The sequence below is a fragment of the Ylistrum balloti genome, unplaced genomic scaffold, assembly GCF_031769215.1.
Source record: "Ylistrum balloti isolate Yb309-2 unplaced genomic scaffold, AGI_CSIRO_Ybal_v1 Utg370018, whole genome shotgun sequence".
In the NCBI taxonomy this organism is placed as follows: domain Eukaryota; kingdom Metazoa; phylum Mollusca; class Bivalvia; order Pectinida; family Pectinidae; genus Ylistrum; species Ylistrum balloti.
In genome coordinates, this window is record NW_026782087.1 from 82054 (window position 1) to 97405 (window position 15352).

Genomic DNA, 15352 nt, shown 5'->3' on the forward strand with positions numbered 1-15352 from the left:
GGTGACCAGTATTGTGATGGTGACCAGTATTGTGACAATGAACAGTGACTACCAGGTAGTACCCACGAAAGTTCTGTTGATTGTTGATAGTTTTATTTATTTCCCTATTATAGATTGTGTTTTTATGCCTATATTTGTAGCAGATTTGTTTGTATTGTTGTGATCTTGCCCGAATACCAAAATAGACTGTCAGTATTGCCCCTGTTCCCACCCTTCCTATAATCCACCATAGGATCAATAGGTAATGGTGCTATATTTGGGTATTATTTTATCCCAGATTAACAAGGCCATTCTTGTTGCGAGATTTGAACTTCTTGTTATTTAATGCTATCAATAGGTTGTTGTTTCTCTTTGTCCTGATGTTTGAAATCTGATCATGTTAAGTAGGCAACATTTGATTTCAGACTGTAAACATATTTTCCGAACTTTCAGATCTGTATTAAAATGTTCTGTACATAGGAAAACTCCCTTCAGGTAGATGATGTTAAGTTAAATAACCATAATAAAGTAATGAGAAACCAAATGGCCTTTGTTCGCTGCTTTGGTGTGGCATCTGTCGTCACTTTATCCTTTGAATGACTTCAGTTCAATAAACTGGAGGCATTTTCTTGGTAGCTGGCCAATAAAATACTTGGATGAAGGAGTTTTAAATTCATTCAAATAATTGACTTTGACCCATTTCATGGTCACAGTGAATAAATGTCAAAACCTTTACACATATTTTCCAGGAAAACCAAAAGGCCCAGGGTCTGATATCTTAACAAGTGGTATATTGGACAAACAAGGTATAAATCTTCTCTTCATAGGCTTCATAGGAAAGCAGGTGAACGATAAAGGCTGTTTGGGCTTGTGATGTCATCGGCCACAGCTTGTGTTGCATGGGTCCTTCGTTGTCACTATAATGTATCTAGTGTGCCCGATTCACTCTCCAGTGGTGTCAGTTATCATCATTTAGTCCCAGTTTTCAATTTGTAAAAACAATTTCCCTTGTAAGGGATACATGAGTGGTTTGTGTTAATTAACTGACTTTATTGTGTTGACTGACGTTTATCAGATTTTGTTGCAGTAGTTATATAGATTGGAACTAGTCACTAGAGACGTCCAGTATATGACTAGTCAGAGTATTAGATAAAAGTGATGTGTTTGCTCCAGATAACCCTTAACTGACTTATGACAGGGGTACAACATAAAACAACACAAATTTAACAGGTAACCTACACCCTGCCATTTGCCATGTATTGTTAACAATGAAAGTAATTCAACAAAAAAGATCAAATATCTATGTTGGAATTCAAGGAACAGAAAATGTATTTGTTTTAGTTCTAACATCTGGAGTTTCCTTGAGGAGAGACTGCTTATATTTAAAACTTTAAAGCTGCAGAGAAATGTGTATGAAGATCCCCCTTAGACTTCCGTCTTTAAAAAGATGAGATTTGTAAAATTATGTCTATTTTAGAAGATTAATTCTAAGATTGGAAACAAAAGTGGGAGTCTCCCTCCTAAATTGTACAGAAAATGTGATAGCCCTAGATTTCTGGGAAATTATTGGTTCACTTTTTAAAATTGTTCATATGTCTTAAAAAGTGCTTTTATTTTTGCAGTTTTAATTAATTTTAACAGTGCTTTATTTAAAGGAATACAGAAAACATAACAAAATGCTACAGATATGACAACTCCTAATTTAGGACATGGTTGCAGTTTTCAGCTGACCAATGGTTTTGGTTTTCTGAGGGACTTATTCTCCTGATACAATATTACTTTCTGTGTAAAGGTATCTCGTCAAGAGTTCTTGTTATCTAGTTACCAAGGGACATAGGAAAAACAGTTCCCCATTCCCAATTTCAAGTTAGCCAAGGAGTTAGGAAAAGGGTTACCCAGTTTCTAGTTAGCCAAGGAGTTAGGAAAAGGGTTACCCAATTTCTAGTTAGCCAAGGAGTTAGGAAAAGGGTTACCCAATTTCTAGTTAGCCAAGGAGTTAGGAAAAGGGTTACCCAATTTCTAGTTAGCCAAGGAGTTAGGAAAAGGGTTACCCAATTTCTAGTTAGCCAAGGAGTTAGGAAAAGGGTTACCCAATTTCTAGTTAGCCAAGGAGTTAGGAAAAGGGTTACCCAATTTCTAGTTAGTCAAGGAGTTAGGAAAAGGGTTACCCAATTTCTAGTTAGCCAAGGAGTTAGGAAAAGGGTTACCCAATTTCTAGTTAGCCAAGGAGTTAGGAAAAGGGTTACCCAATTTCTAGTTAGCCAAGGAGTTAGGAAAAGGGTTACCCAATTTCTAGTTAGCCAGAGAATTAGAATAAACAGTTCCCTGTTTTCTTGTTAGTCAAGGAGTTAGGAAAGTTACCCGTTTTCTAGTTAGCCAGGGGGTTAGGAAAGTTACCCGTTTTCTAGTTAGTCAAGGAGTTAGGAAAGTTACCCGTTTTCTAGTTTGTCAAGGAGTTAGGATATTGAAGAGTACCTTGAGACTTCTTCACCGTATGTTTATTTGCAATATCACTATAAATGATAAGTATTTTAACAGAATTGCTCAAATATTTATCATTATGAGCATAATACAATACAATTGTTAATGCTATGTACAACTTTGCAACTTGACAGCATTAATTGTATGACCGTATTAGTCTGATATCATTTTACTTGTAATATAACATCAGGTCAGCAGATGTGGTGATGACAATGACATGTGATAACTTACTAATGGTCTACTACACATTTTTACTGATATGTTAACTGCTGTATATACAAATAGTCTCCCCAGTAATAACACTTCACTTAAATACAAATACCGTTTCTGTGTTTAGAGTTGTCTAATGTAGTTAACATTACATGTGCTTTTCAGGATGTTCAGATCCTTAAATTATTTTATGTTCTGAAATCCTGTCATACAACACATCTGATTCAGCCATACAACACGTCGGATCCAGCCTACAATAGGTCAGATTTTGTCATAAACACATCGGACTCAGTTACACAACACATCAGACTCGGTTACACAATACATCAGACATAGTCACACAACACATCAGACTCAGTCAAACAGCACATCAGACTCAGTCACACGACACATCAGACTCAGTCACACACACATCAGGCTCAGTCACACGACACATCAGACTCAGTCACACACACATCAGGCTCAGTCACACAGCACATCAGGCTCACTCACACAACACATCAGACTCAGTCACACAACACATCAGACTCAGTCACACAACACATCAGACTCAGCTACACAACACATCAGGGTTAGTAACACAACACATGAGGGTTAGTTACACACTTATCAGACAAAGTCACACACACATCAGGCTCAGTCACACGACACATCAGACTCAGTCACACACACATCAGGCTCAGTCACACAACACATCAGACTCAGTCACACAACACATCACTCAGTCACACAGCACATCAGACTCAGTCACACGACACATCAGACTCAGTCACACACACATCAGGCTCAGTCACACGACACATCAGACTCAGTCACACACACATCAGGCTCAGTCACACAGCACATCAGGCTCACTCACACAACACATCAGACTCAGTCACACAACACATCAGACTCAGTCACACAACACATCAGACTCAGCTACACAACACATCAGGGTTAGTAACACAACACATGAGGGTTAGTTACACACTTATCGGACTAAGTCACACACACATCAGGCTCAGTCACACGACACATCAGACTCAGTCACACACACATCAGGCTCAGTCACACAACACATCAGACTCAGTCACACAACACATCACTCAGTCACACAACACATCAGACTTTGATGCTTTCCCTGCTAGATCAATGGACTTTTAGTTAAGGATTAGTTTTATTGTGTGATACATTACTATCAGGAACCTGATAATGAATTAAGTACAATGTTAATTACAATGAAGAAACAGGTGATGTAACTTATGGTAGTTTTTTATTGTCCATTGTTTCTGTGATAATTTATAAATAATATCACTGCTGCTGCAATGTTTTGGTATTAAACTTTATGAACATGCTTTTTAGAGAAATCTTTTTTAGGGGAAAAATTGAATTGTACCTTAATTTTAATTCATGTCATTATGATATGTGTGTGCTAACTCCCACATGCAATCCTCTTGTTCCAAAGGTGTAATGGTATTAGTACTGAACAAAGTATTGATTTAAGTGATTTGTTTTAATATTGTCTCATGCTGTCTACCTGTCCATGACCTTTGTATAAAAGTTCATGGTGATGTCATTAATAAGTAAAGGTGCAGACCTATTTGTAAGTACTGCAGGCCAGAGATCCTGGCTTTTGTTATACCATATATGGACTGATTCATGTCAAAAATTTTAAAAAATGAACAATAAAGTATCAGTCATAATTTTGCTGTTTTTGTTGTTACAGATTTTTCCTTTTCCTGTCTCCACAGCATTTAATGGTGCTTCAATTCCATTGTGTTTGTATACAAACTCCTGTCCTGCTGAAATATGAAGCACAGCACCTCTGTGAGCAGTAGAGGTGAAGCTTGGTATTCAAAACTGTTTAAAATATCTCCTTTCCGACTTTTGTATGGAATTTGGTCCAACACCATTATGATATGAAAAATCTTCAGAGGTAGCTTTGAGTTACAATAACCATTACCTTTGAACTCTAAAAAACTCTACAAAAATGACTAATTAAAAATTATATGATATCTGATCCAAAATCCGTTGATTTGAACAAGGTAAGACACTTGATATGATTGTCAATGCCATCATCCCTTTTCCTCACCATAGAAATATATGTAACCTATGAATGCCAGAACTCATTCCCTCCATTTTAGCAGATTCTGGTTATGGAAGATTACTGGACCAAATACAATACTTCCTTGACAATTACTTTGATGGACGGCAAATCGGTACAAATATTTACTCCACAGTGACTTTACTGGTAGACCAATTCAAACATTTCCTTGACAAAGACATTAAAGGATATTAATTCACTACAAATCTTACATGTATTTATATATAAATATATATATTTATTAAGGATGATTTACAAATAAAAACATCAATTTGACAAAGATTTTAATGGAACACAAATGGATACAAACATCTACTTGACAGTGATTTTAATAGCATTTTTGTCGGACACTGTATACGAGTCCCATCTTTTCTCTGGGTCATATGGCTCCCATCGACTCGCCGGAAAAATGTGCTTATTTCTGTCATACCAACTCCGCAGACACACTTTACCCGCATGAGATTCGTCCTTTTCCACTGTTGCATCACTAATAATCCTTACATCTGCATGAACATCAAAACTAAACAATGGGCCACTCTTGCCGCGGGCTTTAGTGACAATAAAGTCGTAGAAACTGTAATGATGTGGAATAATTAAGTCCTCTTTGACATACATGAGCTGATCAACAGTCACACACTTGAGGTCGTTGAACTCTTTCCGTAGTGTCTCCAGACATTTTTGTAGGAACTGCTGCATTGTGTTTCCCTTCCTCATCCTCACCTGACGCCGATGTCCAGACCCATCCCAGTAACTATATGTGATGTCTATTTCCTCATTCTTTAACTTCTCCTGTTTTCCAACCCATTCTTGTTGTAGTTGTTCTCTATAATCAAGAAAAAACATTAAATGAAAAACTGTCAATTTTGATGAAACGTTTTTTACATGAGACTGAAAATAACTAAACACCTAACTTCTGATATTTAATCTGGTTGATACTGACAAAAAACGTTATTTTTAAATAATAAAGACCTAGAATCAAAATTTTCATTATAAAGTAATGTTTATTCTGTTAATTCAAATGTTTTCCTGTCGACAAAGTCCTTGTTTCTATCATCAGCAACAGGTGAATGAGGTCCACAGTCTACAAGGACCATTACAAAGCATGAGGTCCTCCGGTTCTAATATTACAGAAGGACTATGACAAGAGGTCCAGGGACCTTTACAGTCTACAAGGACCATTACAAAGCATGAGGTCCTCCAGTTCTAATATTACAGAAGGACTATGACAAGAGGTCCAGGGACCTTTACTGTCTACAAGGACCATTAACAGTCAAGAGGCCCTGGGACTTTTAATAGATTATAAGGATCATTAAAAGTGGACCAGAAACCATAAAAACTTATGAGGACCATAACAAGTGGCCCAGAGACCAAATAATTCAGAAGGTACATCACAAGAGGCCCAGGAAATTGATAGTTTATAAGGAACATAAAATGAGGCCCGAACCCTAACAATTTATGACCATTACAGAGGCCCAAGGATTTTGGGAGTTTAAAAGGACCGTAACAGGCTTAAATATACAGAAAGTTTAAAATTACAATTACTGGAGGCCACGGGACCTAAACAGAAAGTGACCAGCTAAATATGATATTCCATCCTGGAGTAGGTCTTACCTAAGTTTGTTTTCCTCTTCTTCTCGATCTCTGTCTGGTAAAAAACTGGTGTCCACATCAGGGTCCTTCCCTGTCAGAGAAAAGTCCACATGCTATAACAGTACTGATTCATATCATACAATGTGCAATACAGCATATCTGACCGTGGTGTCATAATATATAGAACTTATATACCAAATCTATCTATCCTCAGTGTTACTATATATAGCCCTAATATACCAAGTCTATCTATCCCCAGTGTTACTATATATAATCCTAATATACCAAGTCTATCTAACCCCAGTGTTACTATATATAGCACTAATACACCAAGTCTATCTAACCCCAGTGTTACTATATATAACCCTAATATACCAAGTCTATCTAACCCCAGTGTTACTATATATAGCCCTAATATACCAAGTCTATCTAACCCCAGTGTTACTATATATAGCCCTAATATACCAAGTCTATCTATTCCCAGTGTTACTATATATAGCCCTAATATACCAAGTCTATCTAACCCCAGTGTTACTGTATATAGCCCTAATATACCAAGTCTATCTATCCCCAGTGTTACTATATATAGCCCTAATATACCAAGTCTATCTATCCCCAGTGTTACTAAATATAGCCCTAATATACCAAGTCTTTCTAACCCCAGTGTTACTAAATATCCCCCTAGGGTATCAGAGCTATCTGACCTCAGTGTTACTATAAATGACCTAAGGTATCAGGACTATCTGACCTCAGTGTTACTATATATTACCCTAAGGCATCAGGACTAATTGACCTCAGTGTTACTATATATAACCTAAGGTATCAGGACTAACTGACCTCAGTGTTACTATATATAACCTAAGGTATCAGGACTAACTGACCTCAGTGTTACTATATATTACCCTAAGGTATCAGGACTAACTGACCTCAGTGTTACTATATATTACCTAAGGTATCAGGACTATCTGACCTCAGTGTTACTATATATGACCTAAGGTATCAAGACTATCTGACCTCAGTGTTACTCTATATGACCTCAGGTATCAGGACTATCTGACCTCAGTGTTACTATATATGACCTAAGGTATCAGGACTATCTGACCTCAGTGTTACTATACATGACCTAAGGTATCAGGACTATCTGAACTCAGTGTTACTTAATATGACCTAAGGTATCAGGACTATCTGACCTCAGTGTTACTATATATGATCTAAGGTATCAGGACTATCTGACCTCAGTGTTACTATATATACACTAGGATACACATTATTTACCAAGTCTTTTCTTTTTCCCTTTTTCAGTTTCTTTTGTTTTTATTTCTTCTAATTTTTCCATCTTTTCATCTTCATCCTCCTCCTCTTCTTCATCATCATGAGGATCAAAGGAAAGCATAGCCATCTGGAAAGATGAAATTTGACAGGGTGGTATCTCTATCCGACATTGGTGCATAAATTAACCTTCACATGTTAAAATGAGAACATTATATTATGAGATCACAATCAAAATAATGTTTGCCTGCTCATGACAATCTCTGTCAGTAACTGACTCCATCTCTCGAATAAAACAAATTCCTTAAATTTGAGGTATACCATACTTTTTTTTTCTGATCTTTCCAAACATAGCCCTTCTAAACCCTGAGGTAGAATATCCATTTCCCCTAAACCAATGGTTGAATCTACTAATCCTAAACCACTACTAGAACCTGTCCTTTATACCTTCCTTTGTTCTTTCTTTTTCCTATCTTTCTTCTGTTGATCCAACAGTTGAGCCTCTGAGTGTTTCTTCGCCAGCTGCTTTTCTCTCTTCTTAATGACATCTTCTTGTTTAGCTCGCATCTCATCAAGGGTGACCAGACCTATAAATAAAAGTATGAAATCTTACACCACACGGGACTGTAATACTAAAGTACTGGTACCTTAAGTCAAGTGTGACCATATCTACAATATACAGGTACCTTAAATCAGGTGTGACCACACCTATGATGTACATGTACCTTAAATCAATCCTCTATACCTCTACACTATCTAGGTTCAAAACATCCTACTCCATCTCTATTCATAATATAATTCTACATCCCTACAATTAAACTCTACTTCAGCAGTGATGTATTTCTACATCCCTACAATGAAACTACTTCAGCAGTGATGTATTTCTACATCCCTACAATGAAACTACTTCAGCAGTGATGTATTTCTACATCCCTACAATCAAACTCTACTTCAGCAGTGATGTATTTCTACATCCCTACAATCAAACTCTACTTCATCAGTGATGTATTTCTACATCCCTACAATCAAACTCTACTTCAGCAGTGATGTATTTCTACATCCCTACAATGAAACTACTTCAACAGTGATGTATTTCTACATCCCTACAATCAAACTCTACTTCAACAGTGATGTATTTCTACATCCCTACAATTAAACTCTAATTCAGCAGTGATGTATTTCTACATCCCTACAATTAAACTCTACTTCAGCAGTGATGTATTTCTACATCCCTACAATTAAACTCTACTTCAGCAGTGATGTATTTCTACATCCCTACAATTAAATTCTACTTCAGCAGTGATGTATTTCTACATCCCTACAATTAAACTCTAACTCAGCAGTGATGTATTTCTACATCCCTACAATTAAACTCTACTTCAGCAGTGATGTATTTCTACATCCCTACAATTAAATTCTACTTCAGCAGTGATGTATTTCTACATCCCTACAATTAAACTCTAACTCAGCAGTGATGTATTTCTACATCCCTATAATTAAACTGTACTTCAGCAGTGATGTATTTCTACATCCCTACAATGAAACTACTTAAGCAGTGATGTATTTCTACATCCCTATAATTAAACTGTACTTCAGCAGTGATGTATTTCTACAGCCCTACAATTAAACTCTACTTCAGCAGTGATGTATTTTCACATCCCTACATGCATTTCTCCACCTTCGTCAGAATCAGATCAATAACAATGTTTACCAATAGTGTTTGACTTTAACTGCTGTTCTATAGCATCATAGTGTGTTGCAAATTTGTTCTGTATGCTGCCAATCTTTAATTCTTCTTCAATTTTCTTCTTCTTTATCTCCATTTCTTCCTGTTCCTTCTGTCGTTTCTTGATTAAGTTGGCAGCACGGCCTCCCTCGGACGCAGCACCTTTATACTGGGCCATGATTGCTGATGACACCACACCTTAATAGTCTATGTCTGTAATGTGAAATGGTGTTAATTAATATATAGAATTACAGCAGGAGGTAAGGAGTGAATCTGGGGCCACAGATATATATATATATTTTATTCATAAAATGTTAGTTACATTCCTTTGGCCCAGGAGTGATAAATATTTGTGACATTGCCCAGTTTTTGTCAAATTTGAAACAAATTCTTACAAACAGTGATTTTTTTTGTCCATAGCTCTATTGAAAGCCACTTTCAAATGACAATCTGTCATCCATTATACAGCATAATTCACCTATTCACTCCCAAGATTTTTTTCATAACGAATTCCAGCGTCAATTAATGGGGGAGCTTTCTGAAAATCTAAATCATTTACTGATGATCTACAGCAATAAGCTATTACCCTAAGGTATCAGGACTATCTGACCTCAGTGTTACTATATATGACCTAAGGTATCAGGCCCCACTTGTATAAAACATCTCAACTTGAGATTTCCTCAAGCCCAGATTTTCCTCAGCTAATAATAATATCTCCTTGAAAATATCTTGCATGAAGACATCCTAGCCGATGACTTCCTCCTGTTCCTTGAGAAAATTTTATACAAGCCGTTTTTGAGGAGATATCAACTGAGGAAAATCTCGATTTAAGGAAAACTCAAGTTGAGATGTTTTATACAAGTGGGGCCAGGACTATCTGACCTACTATATATACACTAGGGTACACATTATTTACCAAGTCTTTTCTTTTTCCCTTTTTCAGTTTCATTAAAACACGATTTACATTCACAGAATCGAAGTTTATATCTTACCAGAATAACTTACAAACGTGTGCGCCTATGTTGATAGTGTAGTCGTTGTCTATCCAAACGTTACCAAACGTTCCCTTCCAAGCTGCGTAAATAGTTTGCGTTAAAGCGGAAGTTGTTGCAGGAAGTCCGTTTGCTTGCGCGTGCGCGATTTACATAGAAACAAAATGGAGTTGATGACGCGCCTGAAGCAGGCTTCGGATGACACAACTCCAGTAGATATTGCCAACAACTTAGAAACATTACAATTCGAAAGTGCTCTGTCTGCAGAGGAAACACAACTTCTTCATCTCCGTAACAGGACACATGCCATCACCGTGTCTTCATGTGCCCAAGCAACATATTTTGCAAGTGTCCTACATGAAGCAAGGTACTTGTTCACTTCGTAGCTAGAATGTATTCTCGTACAATAATCATATTAGTTTTAAGGTTTTGTATATTCCATCCCGAAGTTATAAAATGTTGTAAAACCCTCGATTGAACTTCAGGATATTCCACAATTTGCGAATTCTCACACACATACAAATGTAAAGCATCTCTAATCCTACATAAAAAGTCATTTGTTGCGACGATAGGTAGGGGTGTCTTTCTTGAGATGACACTGCAGGATTTTGGATCTAGCGGAGGGGAGAGGCTAATTATCATTGAATGGGTTGGAGACGTCTTAAATGTATGACCTTACACATTATCTTATGGTATGAAAAGGGCTATTGTGTAGAGGGTTGTCATCAGGTAGTATAGAGAGGATTATTGTCAGATTGTGTAGATACGGCTATTATCAGATTTTGTTGAAAGGGTTTTCATAAAATTTTGTAGATTGTGTTAACATCATATATTTTGGGTATAATTATTATCAGATGCTGTAGAGGGTTGTCATGAGATTTTTAGAGGGTTGTTAGCAGATGTTGTGAAGAGGGTTACCACAATATCATGTGGGTAGGGCTATTATCAGATGTTGTAGAAAGGGTTATCATTACGTTGTCTAGGTAGGGTTATTATCAGATAGGTTTGTCATCAGATTGTGTTGTGAGATAATCTAGGATGATATGCAGGTTGTTGTCAAAAATGGTTAAGAGAGGGTTATATGAATATTTCATCCTGTGTGAAGTAATAACCGTGGATAATGTGTAGTACAGATGATCATCGTCACATGGTGACGTGAGGGTTGTCATCAGATGGAGAAAAGAGAGACATCATAACATACTGAGAAAAGGGTTGACCTCAGATGGTGAAGAGAGGGTTAGCATCAGATGGTGAGGAGAAGTATGTCTTCAGATGGTGAGGAATGGATTGTCATCAGGTTGTGAGGAGAGAGTTGACATCAGATGTTCAGGGGAGGGTTGTCATCACACAGTGAAGAAAGGGCTGACATCTGATGGTGAAAAGAGGGATGTCATCACATTGTGAAGAGAGGGTTGTCATCAGGGGGTGAGGAGAAGGTTGTCATTAGATGTTGAGGAGAGAGTTGACATCAGGTGGTGAGGAGAGAGTTGACATAAGGTGGTGAGGAGAAAGTTGTCATCAGGTGGTGAGGAGAGGGTTGACATCAGACGGTGAGGAGAGAGTTGTCATCAGGTGTAGAGGAGAGGGTTGTTATCAGATGGTGAGGAGAGAGTTGACAACAGGTGTTGAGGAGAGAGTTGTCATCAGGTGGTGAGGAGAGGGTTGACATCAGATGGTGAGGAGAGAGTTGACATCAGGTGGTGTGGAGAGGATGCTCTTGAAGTTTGAAGTTTTTAAGTTTTAAGTTTTAAGTGGGTTTTCACCTTAGGACCATCCAACCATTTCTAATATGTTAAGTGTAAAGTGTGGAAAGGATTATGTATGGGTATTTAAGTGTCGTTTTTAAGGCATAATAGAAGTCTTAGGGAATTTTAAAGAAAGTAAAAGAAATTTTACTGGGATACATAGTTCAAGATATAACATTAAAAATAACCTATCTGTTACAGACAGTTGAAAAAACAGCTTAAAAGTCCACAGAAAAGAACTGCCAAGATATTACAGGATCGTGAACCTCGTGACCCACTGAAGGTTGGAATCATAGGATGTGGTCGTTTAGGGAGTCAGCTTGCTCATTGTCTGCTTACTTATGGAGATATGAACCCTAAAGACTTAAAAATATCTACAAGGCGACCGGAGACCCTTGGTATGTTTTTGTATTGTTCTAATTAATTTTGGTAAACAGCCAAGAGCACCTGTTTTTATATCAAACTTCCAGTAATTGTTGTCTATGAATTTAGCATGAACTCTTGACTAGTAACCTAATTGAATAATAGGCTATGATGTTAATTGAAATAAGTGACCTTGGCCAACTTTAGAAAAGTGCGAAGGCAATTTCTCCAGAATAGCTCAAGTCTCCAGTGTCACGATATTTGTCCAGGAGTTACATAGCTTTATAAATAACTGAGATTAAAAGTATTAAAAGTTTGGATAACCGCAAAATCCACGATGATCGTAATTTTAAAAAACTTAGTAATGAACTGTTATAAGGTGAAGTGTCTGAGGTAATGACTTTCGCTGATTCAAAAGTAGCATAAATATTTAAGATTACTAACTGATGAAATTTACAAATATCAATTATAGAGATTTAAAAGCAAAATTAATATCAATGATGTGTAGAGAAAATCACATTAAGTAATTTCAGTAAAGAAATTTACCAAATTTGATGAAATTCCATGATGTAAGCAATGCTTTCCCATTGGCTAAGATTTTTTCAAACATGCAATGGTACATTTGATTTAATGTAAATACATGTGAAATGTTTTACATACTACAAGACATAGAAAATACTCACACTGTCAGGTTGTATTATCTAGTTATTGGTAAATAGTACTGTCAACATTTAAAATCTTTATATTCCTTAATAAATTCAGTTAAAATATTATCTGATATTTTTTTTTTAAATTGTTTCAACAGAGTATTTAAGAAACAAAGGAGTGGACTGTGCCCATGACAACATTAAGTTGGCATCAACTTCCCATTTAATATTTCTATGTGTGCTTCCATCACACATTCAAACTGTCGCTGAAGAAATTTGTGAACATTTACCACGGGCATCTATAGTGTATTCCTTTGTCAGTACATACACTCCCAAGAGACTTAAACAACTGCTGGGTACCAGCAGTGTGATGAAGCCAGAGTATAGCTGGTCAGAGGAAAGTGAGAGGAATACATGGAATTGTAATATCAATGTAAACTCAGCCCTCGAGGATCCAGAGATTGTAGAAAAAACATGTCCCATTGGATACAGGAAAACAGGTGAGGTTATAAATTTGATCATTGCTGAAGCTGAAACTTACTGAAAAAAAAAAAAAAATCAAAACAACGTTACAGAATCAATTTTCATTTAACTGGTTTGGGAAATGATAAAAAGCAGGGAATGTTTAAGAAAAACTAATCAACTGCAATTGCCCACTTAAAATGGTTACTTCATTTACACAAACTAGGACCTTTTTATAAAAAATGTAATAGTGTTATACATTTTTAAGAGATTTTAATGTCTATTTCAGAATGTGTTGTGATGTGTGAAGAGAAATTAGCAGAGATTATCATATTTGCTTTTATCAACATGGTAACAACTCTACGTGTGAACAAGGAGGATGCTCTCAGTATCCTCCACATTGTCATGTTTGAGGATATCCCGGAGGACCACCTGCGTGAGGAGGACTTCATTAGGAGCTCACTTGACCAAACAGGGTATGGAACAATATGGGCATCACTCTCCAAACCATTTAAAACCAAATGAGTTTCACATATTTATGTATTAGTGAGAATAAGGAGTAATTTCTACAGGTCAGAACTTGGACTGCTATTAAATTATGAAATATAGTTGGTAATTAACCATAGATAATCTTCTGTTATTAATTTTACTACTTATCGATAACCAATACCATTTGTTACGACTGGACTGTGTTTTGTACTTTATCCCTTTAACAAGTTATAATAATAATAATAATTTAATTATTATTATACAACAAGTTATAATCTTTTACAGGATGTTTCCAAGGTTCAATCTGACCCAGCTGACAGAGGTAACAACATCTGTGCTCAAAAGAATCTCAACATGCGCACCCCTCAGAGCAGCATTTGTGAAAAAATATCTTGGAATATTTGACAGTTATGTGCAACAAAAAAATTATGAAATGTTAAATGGAACAATTTGACATGATTCTGACACTTCTGTGTTACTGTATGTGATGTGTCATTCTGAAATATTGTTATAATATCTACATTTTATATGATTAAATGTTATTTTTCTAATCTAACAGTTTTGTTCACTTTTTTGTGCAATGTCTCCCTTTGTCTGGGACCAGGTGTTAAGGAAGGACAAGCATTTCCTGCTCTACCCACAACACCCGCCAATTTGGTTTCTTCTGAGATATTTTTTCAGTGTTCTCTATTTCTCAATTAAGTGACACCTGAAGGATTATATAACTAAGAGGGAAGTCTCAGGTTAACAAATAAAATAGGCAATAATTTTGACCTATTACATATATACACATAAACTTAATATTACATATTTTCTGCTGTTGTTGAAGATTCGTGTTAAATCAAACACTTTAGGAGTTTTACCATTTATATTCAATCATTTCTTCTCCTTCCACTGAATATAGTAAGAAAGAAGAATTTCAGCAGATAAAAAATATGACATCATATCTTAGTGTTAAAGTAACTGTCACTTTACCGAGGCAAGATACAACAAAGGACATCCAACAATGGTGATAAATCATTCTTGCTTCCCCCAGGTACATCAAATTCTCTACCAGCAGAGATACAAATTCAGTACAAATGTGCATTAAAAGTATGTGACTTGATGTTTTAAAAGTTGTTAAATTCAAGGCTGCATTAAATTGATAGTGACTGAAGGTTACATTGGAATAAAAAGTTCACTTTGAACATTGTAACTGGAGGTTACATTATAACTAAAAGTTACATTGTGATTGTGTAACTGTGGGTTACATTGTAATTGTCTACCTGTGGGTAACATTGTGATTGTGTAACTGTGGGTTACATTGTAATTGT

At 36.3% G+C, this 15352-nt stretch overlaps 2 protein-coding genes across 2 annotated transcripts; one reads left to right on the plus strand and one right to left on the minus strand.

Annotated features, from left to right (window-relative positions):
* Window positions 1-5026: 5026 nt before the first annotated feature.
* On the minus strand, window positions 5027-10367 carry LOC132548588 (protein FAM50A-A-like). The gene is made up of 6 exons (XM_060212452.1): window positions 10334-10367; window positions 9327-9554; window positions 8063-8202; window positions 7622-7745; window positions 6368-6437; window positions 5027-5579 (listed from the first exon to the last, which is right to left on the minus strand). The coding sequence occupies exons 2-6, from the start codon at window positions 9517-9519 to the stop codon at window positions 5069-5071; spliced, it is 1038 nt and encodes a 345-aa protein (XP_060068435.1). The 5' UTR covers window positions 9520-9554; window positions 10334-10367; the 3' UTR covers window positions 5027-5068.
* A 130-nt stretch (window positions 10368-10497) lies between these two features.
* Window positions 10498-14493, plus strand: LOC132548609 (NADP-dependent oxidoreductase domain-containing protein 1-like). The gene is made up of 5 exons (XM_060212478.1): window positions 10498-10700; window positions 12280-12476; window positions 13247-13588; window positions 13840-14026; window positions 14325-14493. Exons 1-5 carry the CDS (start codon window positions 10498-10500, stop codon window positions 14491-14493), a joined length of 1098 nt encoding a protein of 365 aa, XP_060068461.1.
* Window positions 14494-15352: the final 859 nt, after the last annotated feature.

Bases quoted from the DNA above. Each gene is read 5' to 3' on its own strand.
- LOC132548588 (XM_060212452.1), bottom strand. From the start codon at position 9,519: ATGGCCCAGTATAAAGGTGCTGCGTCCGAGGGAGGCCGTGCTGCCAAC. The intron at 8,203-9,326 runs GTAAACATTGTT...TTTTATTTATAG, and splicing joins GTTAAAGTCAAACACTATTG to GTCTGGTCACCCTTGATGAG. The intron at 6,438-7,621 runs GTAAATAATGTG...TTTCTCTGACAG, and splicing joins AGGGAAAAAGAAAAGACTTG to GGAAGGACCCTGATGTGGAC.
- LOC132548609 (XM_060212478.1), top strand. From the start codon at position 10,498: ATGGAGTTGATGACGCGCCTGAAGCAGGCTTCGGATGACACAACTCCA. The intron at 10,701-12,279 runs GTACTTGTTCAC...TATCTGTTACAG, and splicing joins AGTGTCCTACATGAAGCAAG to ACAGTTGAAAAAACAGCTTA. The intron at 13,589-13,839 runs GTGAGGTTATAA...TGTCTATTTCAG, and splicing joins CATTGGATACAGGAAAACAG to AATGTGTTGTGATGTGTGAA.